The sequence below is a fragment of the Carlito syrichta genome, unplaced genomic scaffold (assembly GCF_000164805.1).
Source record: "Carlito syrichta isolate Samal-C Ts95f unplaced genomic scaffold, Tarsius_syrichta-2.0.1 Scaffold305873, whole genome shotgun sequence".
NCBI lineage: Eukaryota > Metazoa > Chordata > Mammalia > Primates > Tarsiidae > Carlito > Carlito syrichta.
Genome location: NW_007249969.1, coordinates 238587 through 254570, shown reverse-complemented (window position 1 = coordinate 254570; position 15984 = coordinate 238587). Strand labels below are relative to the sequence as shown.

The window sequence follows — 15984 nt, the reverse complement described above, 5'->3', positions numbered from 1 at the left end:
CAGGAACCTGCGGCCGCGAGCCACCGGCAGGTTTAACCAAGAGAAAGAGAGTCTTCGATGCTCTGGGACAAATCAGCTACAAAGCCCACCCCCAACCGGCAGTTCCAACTGCAGATGCCTCTGAACTGGAAGAGGCGGGGGAAGAGGGACGGGAGACCGACACAGGGACGAGGCGGCCCGGTGACGACTGCTGGCCACACACGAGCCTCCCGGGTCCCGTGCGCGGAAAACCGGGCGCTCCGCTCGCGGGCGGGGGCGGGGCTGGCGCAGCGAGGGGGCGGGGCCGCGGAGAGTCCACCGGGCGGGGCCCCGCTCGGGGGACCAGGCAGCCGGGAGGCCCCTCGCTCTCCCTGCTCCGGGGGGTGGCCGGGGGCCGGGAGAGGATGAGCGCGGCTCAGAGACAAGCCCCCGTGGCCGTGGCCGTGGCCGTGGCCGTGGCCGTGGCCGGAGGAGGCAGAAGGGGGCGGAGCGGAGTCAGGCGGCAGCTTTGTGCTTCCCGCCGCAGCACCTGCACATCACTCCGCAGTGGTAGCAGGCCCGGAGGGGCAGGTAACAGCACATACAGGGGGCCAGGAAAGACAAGGCGATAAGGGCCATCCACCGGAGGCAAAACTTCTCGTCGCTAGTATCGCACGAGCAAGGGTCTGTATAGTCTCCCTCGGGGTCCGACATACAGTGGTAGAGCATGCTGTCCGCGCACCACATGCAGCTCACCCGGCGGATGCAAGTTCTCACGGAGTCGGGCGCGTCCTGACAGTGGCCCCGGCGGTTCTCCTCGTGGTTGAACATGTCCCTGCAGTACACGCAGCGGGAGCGCTCGCCGTCCTCCTTCCGCCGCCGGGACTTGCCCCGGGAGGGCTGCGTCTTGATCACGCCGCCGCCGCGGCCTTTGGGGTCCTCGCCGAGGCCGAAGTCTGAGGAGTCCACGTACGGGTAGTTGTAGTCGTGCTTGGGGACCTCGCCCTTGGCGAAGCGCACGTAGGAGTCCGCGTCCTCCGAGGCGTCCGGGTACTTGCCCCTGACCGGCGCGTGCCTGTAGTCCTCGTAGCCCGTCATCCAGATCTTCTCTCTGGGGTTGATGCGCACGATCTCCTCGTCGTCGTCCGGGAAGCTCACCTGGCGGTAGGGCCTTGGCATGGGCTGCCCGGGCAAAGAGGACAGGTTACTGTACAGCAGTGGCCAGAGAACACCCGCCTCCCCAACCTCCAAAAGGCACCTTTCACCTCCACAAAGGCATGTCTCAAAGAAACACGCTCATCCTGGCATCACTGAATATCTGCACAAAGATGTGTTTCTTTTCTTTCTTGTTTTTTTGGAGTCAGAGTCTCACTCTGTCCCCCAGGCTGGAGTGCTGTGGCACGCTCCTGGCACCGCAGCCTCGACCTGCCGGGCTCAGGCGATCCTTCTGCCTCAGCCTTCCAAGTAGCTGGAACTACAGGCGTTCATTACCACGCCTGGCTAAGTTTTTGATTTATTGTAGAGATGAAGTTTCACCAGTTGCCCAGGCTGGTCTCAGACCCTCCGGACTCATGTAATCCTCTCGCCTCTACCTCCCAAAGTGCTGGGATTACAGGTGCGAGTCACCACGCCCAGCTATTTTTAAATAGAGACAGGGTCTCACTATGTTGCCTAGGCTGGTCTCCAACTCCTGGGCTCAAGTGATTCTCTTGCCTCAGTCCCCCAAGCTGCTGGGACTACAGGTGTGAGCCACCGCACCGGCAAGGCTTCTTTTTTTTAAAAAATGAAAACAGAATAAGGTTACTGGAGTGCATCGCATCCTATAAGGGTAAGTACTGCTTCATGAAACTTCATTATCTATGTATACAAGATGCGCACTCGGGTCACAATAGAAAATGCATTTCTCACTGCAGGTCATGTTCAAAAGAGCAACAGGGGATACAAGGCTCACCTTGCAAACTGGTGGGGAAGATAAGCTGCACAGATGTGAGAATGGTAAGTGTGGAGGCTCCAGAAGCTGGCTGTCTGGGGCTCAAATCCTGCCAGGATCTCACAGACAGTGGTGGCTAGACTCAAAGCCACACCCCCTAACCTTCAAATCCAAGCTGCATTCTCCCTTAGGGTAGAGGAAACTTCTCCCTGCAGTTGGTCCTGCTATAGTTTACAACAGTGCCTTGTCCTGAATGGCAGGCACTGAGTAAATAACTACTGAATACATCATCCAGGGCAGCCCCGTTGAGACAGAGAATGAAATTTCCCGCCTTTGATGTCCTTGGGGCCTGAAGGCTTTTCAAGGGGTGAAGGGTGTGGCTCTGGAGTTACTCACGTGCAGTGGAATGCTGACAACGCATTTACTAGCAACTCAGTAAGACTCAGTTTCCCTATCAAACCGCACAAGGCTGTTGTGAGAATGAAGAGAAATCATCTATGCAGAATGTTAGCTCACATGCTGGCACCCAGGAGGCGCTCAACACCTGGTCATTATAATACTGCTACAGAACTGAACACGTGGTAATCAGTTTACCCACCACTTCCCACCAGAGTGTGGGCTTCTCAACACCAGGACTGTGTCTCACACATCTTGCTTCGATTCTTGTCAGATTCTCAATATCAGAGTCTCTCAGATTTTGGAAAATCACAATTCTGAAGAATTTCAAAACATATCTTGGGAATCTGATACAGGCTTTGCTATTTTTTTTTTTTTTTGAGTTGGAGTTTCATTCTGTCACCCAGGCTGGAATGCAGTGGTGCAATGACAGCTCACCTACAGCCTTGACTTCCTGGGTTCTCAGGTGATCCTACTGCCTCAGCCTCTCAAAAGTAGCTGCGACTATGGGCACACCACCCAGTCACTTAAAACTTTTTTTTTTGTAGAGACGCGGTCTCGCTGTGCTGCCTAGGATGGTCTCAAACTCCTGGGTGCCAACAATCCTCTCGCCTCAGCCTCCCAAAGTGCTAGGATTACAGGTGTGAGCCATTGCATCCAACAGGCTTTGCTATTTTTTTTATTTTGCGAATTAAGGAAAGTTGAAACAATCAATTTCCTTCTACTGCTACCATAATGTGAATTTTTTTTTTTCCTGAGTTGGGGTCTCACTCTGTTGCCCAGGCTGGATGGAGTACAGTGATGTGATTAACAGCTCACTGCAACCTTGACCTCCTGGGCTCAGGCAATCCTTCTGCCTCACCCTTCTGAGTAGCTGAGACTATAAGCGCGCACTATCATGCCTGGCTAATTTTTAAAAAAATTTTGGCCAGGCTCAGTGGCTCAGCCTGTAATCCCAGCACTTTGGGAGGCCAAGGCGAGTGGATTGCCTGAGCCCGCTTCGAGACCAGCCGGGGCAACTTGGTGAAACCTCGTCTACAATAAAAAAAATTAGCCGGGCGTGGTAGCACATGCCTGTAGTTCCAGATACTTGGAAGGCTGAAGTGGAAGGATCACCTGAGCCCAGCAAATCAACGCTGGAGTGGCTGTGAGTGTGCCACTGCACTTCAGCCTGGGTGACGGAGTGAGACTCCAACTCAAAAAAAGAACAAACATTTTTTGTAGAGATGAGGTCTCCCTATGTTGCTCAGGCTGGTCTCCAACTCCTGGTTCAAGCTATTCTCCTGCCTTGGCCCCCCCAAAGTGCTGGGATTACAAGTGTGAGCCTCCATGCCTGGCCAGTGTGACTTTTCTTTTTGAGTTGGAGGAGTCACTCTGTTGTCCAGGCTGGAGTGCAGTGGCACAACACAGCTACCACAGCCTTGACCTGCTGGGCTCAGGTGATCCTTCTGCCTCAGCCTTCCAAGTAGCTGGAACCTCAGGCATGCACCACCACGCCTAGCTCATCTTTAAAAAAATTTATTGTAGATATGAGGTCTCATCATGTTGGTCTCGAACCCCTGGGCTCAGGCAGTCCTCTCACCTCTGCCTCCCAAAGTGCTAGGATTACAGGCGAGAGCCACCATGCCTGGCCAGTGTGACTTTTTTTTAAAAGGAAATTTTAATGCCAAAGTATTAGGAAGCACACTATAAATAATTTTTTTAAAAAAAGAATCAAATAAGCCTAGCTTTTAAAAATAAAACTTCACTACACTGTGCTCCTTTTTTTCATGTCAAAGCAGCCTAGTGGTCACATCACCTCACACGGTCACTGGTCCATGCCCCATGATTTGGGAACCTGCTCTGCAAAGCAGCTGCTTGGTAAATATTTGTTGAATTACTGAATTCCAAGCTCCGGTTACTTCTCCTGAGCAAGATTGGGCCTGCCGCCCACGAGGCTAGGAGGCTCGAGCCAAGTGTGCAGCATTCTTTAGTCCCGATGGTGGCTCTGGGCTTCCACACAAAGCCAGGAGGCCCTGTGGACAGGGGAGCACAGGAGGCAGTGTACCCCTGCGGTGAGGACGGATTTGGATTTGACTCTCTTTCCTCCAGATACTCCCTCTCTCTAAGCCTCAGCTTCCTCATCTGTGAACTGGGGATGCTGACGACTTGCCTTGTGGGGTAATTTGTGAGGATTAAACCAGACAAAGCATAGAAAGGGGTTGGCAAGGTATGTCTGACTGAGTGGCTGCCACCACTGCCACCACCATCACCTTCAACAAGGGCGAGGGACAAAGCAGACCAGAAGAGGCCGGGGCAGTGGGTTGAACAGGAGGGAAGGAGGCTATTCTAGAACCGTGCCACCTGCCCTGAGGACCTCAGAGGACCAAGACTGCTGCTCACCTGATCGAGGTGATAGTGGTCCGTGGGGTACGGGTCGTGGAAGTGGCCCAGGGTATAAATCCTCCGGTGCTCACAGGATGTGGGAGAGGAGATTGTCCGAGTAGGTTGTTCCCTCTTCTGAGAGGAATTAGAAGAACTGTCTGTTGCTGTCTGTTTAGAGGGAGGTAACCGAGAGTCAGTTAAGCAACAGCAAAAAACCTCACACACAAACCCTGACATGCACTATTCAAATACCAAGTATTCCCCCATTGTGGTATCTTGCTGGACTTCTCCAAATCTTGAGTTTATCCCGGCGGCAGCAGGAGGACCCCTGATGGGCCAGGCTGTCTAAACACAATGTGGCTAGCTCCACAGGCAGAGAAGCCTGGCCATCAGTCCCTGGAAAGTTGGGTTTATTTTCTCAAAGGTAGGAATAGCGACAGGGCTTTGGTGGAGGGCTCCGTATACCGGGTTCCTACTGGTGTGTTACAGTTCCATCAAGAATGGCTACCCCACCTGTGGCCCTGATTGTGCGGTACTATGGCAAGTAGGGGAGATGTAAACAGACAAACACAAAACCCAAATGCTTGTATATGGGGAGAATCTCAGAAGTGAGGACACGAGTACTAGCTTTCCAGGAAGAAATGCTGTCATCTTTGGGCTTGGACGCAAGGCTTGGAGGTCACTTTAAACTAGCAGTGAGATGGATGACTGCACAGAGAAGCAAAGGCCACTTCCATGGAGGGTGAATGCAGAGCTGTTTTTCCCAGAAGAGATGATGAGTTTAAGATGAGAGCTTCCTGAACCATATCTTCTGGAAGATGACCAGCTATCAATATGGACCGAATAGGCAAATCCCACTGGCCATCCACTATACCACCTTCATGCTTCATGCTCCCACCTCAGACTCCATGAGGCAGATTTGCTGACCTCAGGTCACTTTCCGCAACCCTCTGGGCTCAGAGCCACACACACACAAAGGGCTTTGGTAAATGCAGCTGGTGATCATCTTGGGGTCTCTCGGAATCCCCACCCTTCTCTCTGCTTCCTCAGTGACAAATCCTTCCGCCACCCCTAACCGAGTACATGCAAAGAAAAGGTTTTTCCTGCTATCTAGGTGTTCGATTTCTGGCAAATATACAGGCATTCCTCTTTGGCTGCTCTTCTTACTCATATATTCTGTCTCATTTGCTTATCTATCTCTTTTTACTTGATGTGCTTTGGATAGCTGTCATAAATCCTTTTAAACAAGGGTTGTGTTGTAAGACGTCATCCCCTCATCTCCTGGGTTTGTATAAAGCAGGGGGCACCTTCTTACTTGGAGAAGTTGTACTTTGCGTTCATCTCAACAAAACACCTCCCAGCATAGGAACAGGAAGCGAGCTTGCCTGTGTGAGAGCTGTGTGGGTATTAGGAATCTCCCTGGGCTTTGTGGACAGGGAGCCTGTGTGTCAGTCCCAGCTCTGCTAGTGACCGCATGTCATCACAGGCAGAATCCTGCATCTCCCGTGTGCCAGGTTAAAACAGATTTATACATGTTCTTTTTATTCTCTTCCCCATTTATAAAAAAGACAAACTAAAAAAAAAAAAAAAGTAACTGCAGAAATTCAAGAGAAAGAGACCCATATTTCCACCATGTAGCACAACCAGTTAGTTTTTAAAGCCTGGTCCATATTTGCAGTGTCCCTTTGGGGACCCAGGCCTCGTGGATTCTCCTCTACTTGGATTTGGTCCATGTGATGCAGGCTGATGCCTGTTTCTGATCCACCAATCCATGGTGACTAATTTCTGATAGGAACACACGGTATTCTCTGAAGCAAGAAGAGAGACTTTTGAGAGAGAGTTCAGAAAAGTTGCTGTCTCCATCTCTACCGTTGAGACTCAGGGTTCTCATAAGCCTGCAATCCTGGTGAGGGCAAGGAGAAAGGACCAGTGTGAAGATGAAGTGAGACAGAACCAAGAGGGGGCACCCATGGCTATCGCTTGAGCTTCTGGATCCAGCCACGCCTGAATCTTGACCACTCTAGGATATTCCCATGATGAGAGCCAATTCTTTTTTGTAACGTAAGCCAGAAGGAGTTGGGCTTGTCCCTCAGGCGCACTTTCCGTGGCATCACACTCCTGGCCTCTCTCTGCCCCTTGCTCAGTCTCCTCCAGGCGGTTTCCCTCTCAGGAACCACCTGATGGGCAGACTGGTCCACGGCCTGCCTCCCAGCACTTGTGCCTGGTGGGGCAGGTCTGTCTACTCGGGGGTCTGGTCCTGGGATATTCACTTTTTGCAGATGTAAGCCAGCGTGAGAGCCTCATTAGTGAGAGTGCCTCATATCTCTTTTTCTCTCAGTTAGCTCAAGACTCAATAGGAAAGAGTTGCTATTTACCTCCCCAATCCCAGTAATTGAAAGACACCAACTGATTGGCGGTGCTTTCTATTTTTTGAGTTGGAGCCTCACTCTGTTACTCCGGCTGGAGTGCCGTGGCACCATCGTGGCTTACCATCTCCTGATCTGAGTTCGGAAGATCCTTCTGCCTCAACCCCCCAAGTAGCTAGGACTACAGGCATGTACCAACACATCTGGCAAATTAAAAAAAAATTTTTTTTAAATCTATTGTAGAGACAAGGTCTCGCCAAGTTGCCCAGGGTTGGTCTCGAACCCGTGGGCTCGGGCAATCCACTCGCCTCGGCCTCCCAAAGTGTTGGGATTACAGGCTGAACCACCGACCCCGGCCAAATTTTAAATTTTTTTTGGCAGAAAAAGGTCTTGCTACATTGCCCAGAACGGTCTTGAACTCCTGAGTTCAAGCAATCCTCCTCCCTTGGTCTTCCAAAGTGCTGGGATTATAAGCATAAGCCACGGTGCTGGTCAAGACTTTTTACTTTCTTCCTAGCTCTGGCCTGCTCTTCAACTCTCGCCCTTTCCGCATGTCTTTGAAGGCACTGCTTCCCTCTTTTATCACATAGGTGACTGCAGATAAGATGGAGTATCAAAGCAAACAACTCTTCATAGTGTCACACTGTGTCAGTGCTTGCGGCAGTTGCCCGGCCCTGAGCTGTGTACAGATGCAACTCTCAGCACAGCCTGCAGGTAAGAGGTAAAATACCATCTCCAGGTCACATACCGGCAGAGGAGAGATGTGGGATCCTGCCCATGATGGCATGCGGTCACCAGCAGAGCTGGGACTGACACGCGGGCTCTCTGATCACAAAGCCTGGGAAGATTCCTAATTCCCATACGGTTGCCTCTCACACAGGTGAGCTTGCAGTTCCTTTGCTGGGAAGTGTTTTGTTGAGATTAACACAAAGTACGACTTCTCCACGTAAGAAGGTGCACCCTGCTTTATACAAACGCAGGAGATGAGAGGATGATGTCTCAGAACACAAAAGTTACTAAAGACCTTGATAAATGCCTTTCGAATGAGGAGATAAGGGCCCTTCAGTGTGATTCAAAGCTCAAGAGCTGACTTCTTACCCAGCATCCACTTGACAGTCACCTCTGTGGCTAGACGAACCCATGTGCTGAAAACACTGTATACACTCAGCGTTCTGTTCTCAGAAACCCAGTGAACACCTCATGGTCAACTCTGTGTTAGTCATCTGTTCCCCCTAATTCTATTTTCTATGACCCTGTTTGGGTTAACAATGTGTAGAAAGTCCTTCTGAGAAATGAGGCACACTTGGTTTTCCTAGGACTCATCGGTCCATCAGAAGTGCCCCCTTCTGATGCTCACACCCTCCGTCCCCCTGCAGCCAAGCACAAAACTCCCCAGACATTTGTCTGAGAACAGGAGACTGAGAAAGGCCTTTGAGAGTCTCCTCATCTGAAGATGAGTTCGTACAAAGGAGCGTGAAGGCCAGGAGCCCCCAAGAGGCTTGTCCACAGTCCACTGCCTCCTGAGGGTGGTCCTAGCCCAGCCGAAGCCTTCCATGCCCGATTGCTCTGGGTCTGTCTGAACTCTGGGAAGGAAAGTACAAAAGAGAGGCCCTGTTGGAAGCCGCAGCTTATTTTAGATCTATACTATCAGAGGAGTCTTGTGAAGCAGCAATTGTGACCCACAAATGAAAGGAAGGTGCCAACAGGGCATCTCCAAGAAGGGCAAAGGAAGAAGAAGCTCCTTTACCCACATTCACCTCTGGACTGCTCTCCTGTGTTGTGTTTCCACACAGAACTGCAAATGGGCAGCCCACCCGAGGGGTGCACATACAACAGCACACAAGCAAGACACTTTGACATCTTGCTGTTATTTGTGTGCACAAGCTACTGACACCTTCCGACCCCTCAACCTGATCTTGGTCAACTTTGCCTGAAAGACCCAGTAATTATGTGCCCCTGGCTGAATTTTACACCTGGTGTGCCCTTCAGTGGGTGTCTCGGGACCCAAGAAGAACAAAAGTTGAGGTCCTCTGGGATCCTCTGTGCTCGGGGACTTCAGGTTCCTAAAAACCACGGATGGCTTCAACAATAGGTTTCCGAGCATCCGGAGGGGGTAAGGTCAGAGTGAGTGTCTAATGGCTCTTGTTACAGACAGCGAGGATGGGCACCAACCTCTGGGAATGGCTGACTCTGGGAGGTCTTGCGCACCACAATGCAGTGAGCACAGCCCTTGCCATCTGCAAATGTATCCTAAAAAAAGGTACCCCCCCAAATCTTGCCTCTGACTTAATATCAGTGCCCACTATTAAAAAGATGTCCAGGCCAGGCACCATCTATAATCCCAGCATTTGGGGAGACCAAGGCAGGAGGACTGCTTCAGCCCAAGTAAAATAGAGAGACTTCATCTCTTCAAAAAGAATTTTAAAATTAGCTGGGCATGGTGGTGTGCACCTGGAGTCCCAGTCACTTGGGAGGCTGAGATAAAAGGATCACCCGAGTGGCCCAGGAGATTGAGACTGCAGTGGGCTACGAATGCATCACTGCACTCCAGCCTGGGCAACAGAGTGAGATTCTGACTCGAATAAAAAAAAAAAAAAAAAAAAAAAAAAAGAAGATGTTCAATTATAAGTGTGCAACCTATGAGGCGCTGAACAACAGAAATGAGGAAGAGTATTATAATGCTAAAAACAACAGGGTCTCAGCTCAGGCAGACCCTAGATTTGAATCAGCGTCTGGTAATTATAAGGTGTATGATTTTGGTCAAGCTCATCTCTAACTCCAGTTTTCACATCTGTAAAATGGTGCTAAAATCCTCCTTGCGGTTATTTCAAAAATAAAATGTGGCTTACAATTTCTGTTTTCTAAACTGTGACTGCTGGTATGTGGAAAAGTTCCTGATTTTTTATGTTGATCCTGTATCTAGTTGTTTTGCTTAGCTCCCTTATAAAATTGAATTCTCTGGATTTTTCTAAGTGAATCACTTTAACCCACAAAAGGTAGTCTGGTCTCCTTTCCAATATTTATACCATCTTTTTCTCACCTTATTGTATCTTTTGCCAGGGCTTCCAGAATGGAAAAACAGAGGTGACAATGCCCTGCTTGCCTCGAACCTGATTTTGATGTAACTACTTCTAATGAATCTCTATTAGATACAGTGTTTCTAAATAACTAGAATGATTATAAAGTTCCAAAAGTTTCCTTCTATTCTAGATTGCTATGGATCTTCACCAGAAGATGCTGGATGTCACTAGATGGTTTTTCTGTATCTACTGAGATGATTACAGTCTTTTTACCTCTAATTTATTTTATTAATGTATGAATTAAACAGTTAGCTTTTCCAATATAAACCTTCTTTGCATTCCTGGAATATACTCTATTAGTCTTTCATTAAATTTGCCTTACTAATATTTGATGTGATTTATTAATATTTTATCTAGAAATGTTACAACTAGATTCATAAGTGAATTTGGGTTCTTGCCCAGTTTTGTGTCAGGGCTATGCTAGTCTTATAAATGGAGCTAAGCAGCTTTCTACCTTTTTCTATACTTTGGAACAATATCTATAACATGGGAATTGTTTCTTAACCATCCAAGTTGATTCCTTTTTTTTTTAAGGAATAGATGTTTGACTACATTTGATGACTGTAAAAACTCAAATATTTTGAGTAATACATTACAAGTTTTGTGTGACCAGGTTTCTAAAGCATTCTCATGGGGCAGTGAACTAAGACAAAGATTCTGATGAGGAAGAACAGAAAGAACAGGAGGGTAAGAAAAGGGAAAGGAATAATGCTATGATGGGGAGGAGGTGAAAGCAGGAATCAGAGGGTATGGAAATGATAGTGGACACGTTACCAGCTCACTGCAGCCTTGATCTCCTGGACTCAGATGATCCTCCTGCCTTAGTCTCCTGAGTAGCTGGGACTACAGGCATGCGCCACCATGCCCAGCTAATTAAAAAAAAATTTTTTTTTTTTGTAGAGACAAGGTCTCTCTATATTGCCTAGGCTCCTCTCAAAGTGCTGGGATTACAGGCATGAATCACCATGCGGCTAGAAATTTTTTTTTTTTTGAGTTGGAGTCTCACTCTTGTTACCCAGGCTGAGGTGCAGTGACACACTCACAGCCACCCCAGTGTTAACCTGCTGGGCTCCGGCGATCCTTCTGTCTCAGCCTTCCAAATAGTCGGAACTACAGACGCGTGCTACCACGCCTGGCTAACTTTTTGATTTATTGTGGAGACAAGGTCTTGCCAAGTTGCCCAGTCTGGTCTCAAACCTGCAGGCTTAGGCAATCCACTCGCCTCAGTCTCCCTAAGTGCTGGGATTACAGGATGGGCCACCGAGCCTGACCAGCTGGAAATTCTTAAAGCTGCATATATGTACCTACTCATGGCCTTAGGTACAGGAATGAGCCTTCCTCATTCAGAGGGCCAATCTCTTTGACTAAGGGCAGCTCAAGGAGGGAGGGAAAGAACCACAAGGCCAGGCCAGCTGAGGAGACAGTTTGTTCAAATAGCCCATCGTGGGATAGAAGTCCTGGCTGCTGATCAGGGGTTCTGGGGGGCATTCAGGATGAGTCGGACACATTTCAAAGTGAAACATGTCTTTTTGGGCCTATGTACATCCCTTCAATTCCCCTGGGGTTTCCTGCCAAATCTCTGCTTTCCAAAAGAGGGTGGGGGCAGAGAACAAGAAGGCAGCAGCTGGCAAACAGTGCTGTGGGAAAGGAAGGATATGCCTGGGGCTGTTTTCTCAGGGACACTCAAGAATTCTCAAGGGGTGCTGAGTTCACGGCTCTCTCATGTAGCATGTGCCCACCGAGCACACGGGTGAGACCACAGACAGCTGGCAAGTGGCAATGTCCTCCTCCTTCTTGAGATAGAGACTAAGGGGACAAGCCCCATCTCTAGAGAGACACGCAAACAAGGACAGCCATTTCGCCATCCCTGTGTCCCCAGGAGCACAAGAACTGACTGAAGAAATCACCAGGTGCAGAGAGCCTGGCCTCCTTTGAGCAGCCGTTTCAGGCGGTCAGTAGGCCCATGCCTTTGGAATAAGGCACAGAAAACAAAGTTAAGAAATTGTTTAAGGACTTAAACCATGTCATCCAGGAATCATGCAGCACTGTTAAGCAAAAATAGCACTAGACAGAGAGAACTGGAAAACGTCAAGTTCGGGCCAAGCCATCTTGGACAAGTTGTTTAACTTCTTCAGGCCCCAGTTTGCTCATGTGTATAATGACGGGGTGGTACTCGATGGCCTGCTTGAGTTTCAACAATTTTATGTGTAATCCTCCTCTCCTGCTCTAAGAACAGGACAAGTTAGGGAGTTTAGCAAAACCTGTTGCTTAGTGGTCTCAAGAGTTATAGGGTTAATTTAGTTCAAGTAGAATTTCTGCCTTATCTGCTGATTGCTGAAAAAAAATTTTTTTTAGAGGCAGGGGTCTCACTCTGTTGCCCAGGCAGGAGTGCAGTGGCACAATCACACAGCCGCGACCTCTTGTGTTCAGGTGATCCTTCTGCCTCAGCCTCCCAAGTAACTACAGGTATGCATGCACTACCACGCCCGGCTAATACTTTGATTTTTTTGTTGAGATGAGGTCTGGCTATGTTGCCTAGGCTGGTCTTGAACTCCTGGGCTCAAGCCATCCTCTTGTTTCAGCGTCCCAAAGTGCTGGGATTATAGGCATGAGCCACTGTGCACCCAGCCAATATTCTGAATTTTTGAAGGTGGCCAACTAGTAGTTATAGACCATGCGTGTATTATTTTTGCTGTAATCTACCCCCAAAATATATCTTAATGGCTGATGTAACCAAGGCAATATTCTTCCTATTGCAAGAGGAGTCTCATTTTATATTAAAAAAAAAAAAAGTATATAGATCCTCCCACCCCCACCATATATAAATATATTCGGGCTGGAACTGCCTCAGAAAGCTCTTGGCTCAGGTTGTTTGGATGACTGCAGGCCTTTCCCCTCAATACTACTAGGACTGAGAAATATATGGCCAGTTTGTTCTTTGGCAAACAGGAAGTGGCCAGCCATCCTGTCAGCAGGTCTTTGGGAACAGGTAGCTCCGGCTCATCTGTCCTGAGGGCCTACACTGGTTCCAGGTGTCCTCTTACAAAGAGGTGGCAGATCAGGAAATAGGCCAGACTTGTGCTCTTTTATAATCCCAGGCAGCAGGCAGTCTAGGAGACAGCTGCTGGGGGGAAAGGGATGGCGCTATCCTGGACTCGACATTATCCTCTTCCTAGGACCTAGAGGATTCTTTTGGGAAATTCTTCGGCTGTGAAAATAACAACAAGAACAATTTAAAGAAAAGTTTTATGTTTCTAAATTTTGAGGCTAGGCTTGGTGGCTCAGCCTGTAATCCCAGCACTTTTGGGAGGCTGAGGCAAGTGGATTGTCTGAGCCCATGGGTTCAAGACCAATCTGGGCAACTTGGTGAGACCTCAACAGTAAATCAAAAACTAGCCAGGTGTGGTAGCACACGCCTGTAGTTCCGGCTACTTGGAAGGCTGAGGCAGAAGGATCACCGGAGCCCAGCAGGGCGACGCTGGGGTGGACATAAGTGTGCATGCCACTGCACTCCAACCTGGGCGACAGAGTGAGATTCCAACTAAAAATAATAATAATAAGAAGAAGTAAATAAATTTTGAAGTGATATGACATTTTAACATGAAAGAAAAAGTCTCTGATTAACTCCCAGGCTGGGTTCACTGAAAGGATTGAGGGGCTGAGAGCAGGAAGGCTGGGTTTCAGGTAACCCTGAATATGGACTCTGTATGAAGTCGTAAAATGGAAATAGTAGTGTCTTACTGTCCTCAGCTTGAAAAGGTGAGATGACATATATGTAAATGAAGTAAGACTCAAGCAGGAGAGTTAGCAAAATGCCCTGGGGCTTCCTGGAACTGAGAGCATTTGAAAGCTTTTGTTTAGATCCTTACATATTTAATTATGTTGACTTAGCCACTATAGGTATTACAGGTTGAATAAAAAGATCCTCTTCTTACTGTGTGATATGAGTTTGATAGTTCTTGTCACTCAGAAGATAAAGGCACTTCCATCCATCTTCTGAGACTTTCCACAACATCCCCTCTGTGCTGGGTCTCAGCCAGCAGGATTATGGGATGCACTGCTCCCTGGGATCAGTGCACAGTGCAGGGCTGTCCTCTCAAAACATTTTTTGCTATTACAAAAATTTACGTTGATAGAGACGAGGTCTCAGTATGTTGCTTGGGCTCATCACAAACTCCTGGGCTCAAGCAATCCTTCTGCCTCAGCCTCCCAAGTATTGGGATTACAGGCGCGAGCCACTGTGGCCTGGTCATTTTTGCTTTCTTTAGTAAACCACCATAGGTCAGTGTCACCAGTTAAACTTTGAAGAAGTAATTTATATTTTCAGAATACTTTCTCTTTTACTTATCACTCCTCCTACTCACTCCAATCACTTAAGTCCCAAGATAAAGACAACAGAAAGCTTTTTTTTTTGGAGTCAGGATCTCATTCTGTCACCCACGCTGGAGTGCAATGGCATGATCACAGCTCATGGCAGCCTCGACCTTCGGGCTCAGGTGATCCTTCTGCCTCAGCCTTCCAAGTAGCTGGAACTTGGGCACTACCACATTCGGCTACTTTTTTGATTTATTGTAGAAATTAGGTCTCGCCAAGTTGCCCAGGCTGGTCTTGACATCCTGGGCTCAGGCCATCCTCTCGCCTTTGCCTCCCAAAGTGCTGGGATTACAGGCATAAACCACCATGCCTGGCTAAAACCTTCTGTATGGCAAGGACTTCCTATCGTCAGGATTCGAGTTGCTGCTTTGGGGGCAACATTCATTGCCGCAGCCTCTGAGTCCATTCCTGGAATGGTTCACATGGGCCACGGGCCACTGGCCACAGCCTTACCCCTTCTGTCTCTCCCTTTCCAACTTGGGTCCATGAGAACCCTATAATATAACTTCTGTACTGGGTTGCTGTTTTAAAAATAGACTAGCTGAATTATCATAAATATAATTATTCAACCAAAAAAAGAGAAAAACAGCTGTGGTGTCCGGGAAAGGTTGGGAGATGGTGCTGGTTGTTCCTTCACCATGAACAGCTGTGAGATCTTAGGCAAGTCACCCATCTGCCTGAGCGGCTTCTGCACTGGTTTCTGTAAAATGAGGCAAATCCTACTTCACTTGCCGGAAGGAAGGAGACTGGCTCAGATGCACTCACAATCCCTTCCAACTCCAAGACTTAGAATGCTAAGCACTTGGCGTGTCTGCAGCTCCCTCACCATCCAGCGAGCCTAACACTTCCAGATAACTCCCATCCGTCATCCCACCTTTAAGGTGTCATTTTTGACCTAGTGGATGTACTACTTCTCAACACCTGGCTGAGAAAACAGGGGCGGTCACGGAGGAGTGTCCAGCGCCATAGAATACAACCTCCTGAGTCTTTGATCTTCGTAAAGCCCCAGATGGGGGAAATCAGCATTGCTGTAACTCAGGTGTCTCTCTCTACTCTTCCTTCTCTCTCAGCTCCCATTCTGAGAAAACCGCCCCCCAGCCTTCCTTTCTTTTTTTAAGAAAATCAAAGCAATACAAGTATGGCTTTTAAATAAATCAAACAAACGGCAGCCCCTTGTCTCAGTCCTGTCCATCTCAGCTCCTCACTCCTGGGAGAAACACATTTTCCAATTCTATGGTTCCTTCTTTTGTGACTTCTTTTCATTTTATTTTTTAAGCCGAGGTCTCGCTCTGCTGTCCAGGCTCGAGTGGTGGCACGATCATGGCTCACTGCAGCCTCGACCCCCACCCCCCAGGCTTAGGTAATCCTTCCTTTTGAGCCCCCAAATAGCTAGGACCACAGGCATGCACCACCAGGTCCATCTAAATTTTTGTTTTTTGTAGAGACAAGGTCTCGCTATGTTGCCCAGGCTGGTCTTTGAACTCCTGAGATCAAGCAATCCTCCCACCCTGGCCTC

The 15984-nt window shown here is 48.7% G+C and overlaps 1 protein-coding gene across 1 annotated transcript in view; it reads right to left on the bottom strand.

Moving 5' to 3' along the window:
- Positions 1–445: 445 nt before the first annotated feature.
- The window catches only part of SPRED2 (sprouty related EVH1 domain containing 2), a 54034-nt gene continuing 38495 nt past the window's right edge, over positions 446–15984 (bottom strand). Inside the window, exons 5-6 of the mRNA XM_008062872.2 lie at positions 4667–4816; positions 446–1140 (exon numbers count right to left, since the gene is read on the bottom strand). Coding sequence (XP_008061063.1) covers positions 475–1140; positions 4667–4816 — 816 coding nt within the window. The 3' untranslated portion in view covers positions 446–474. The remainder of the gene's footprint in view (positions 1141–4666; positions 4817–15984) is intronic.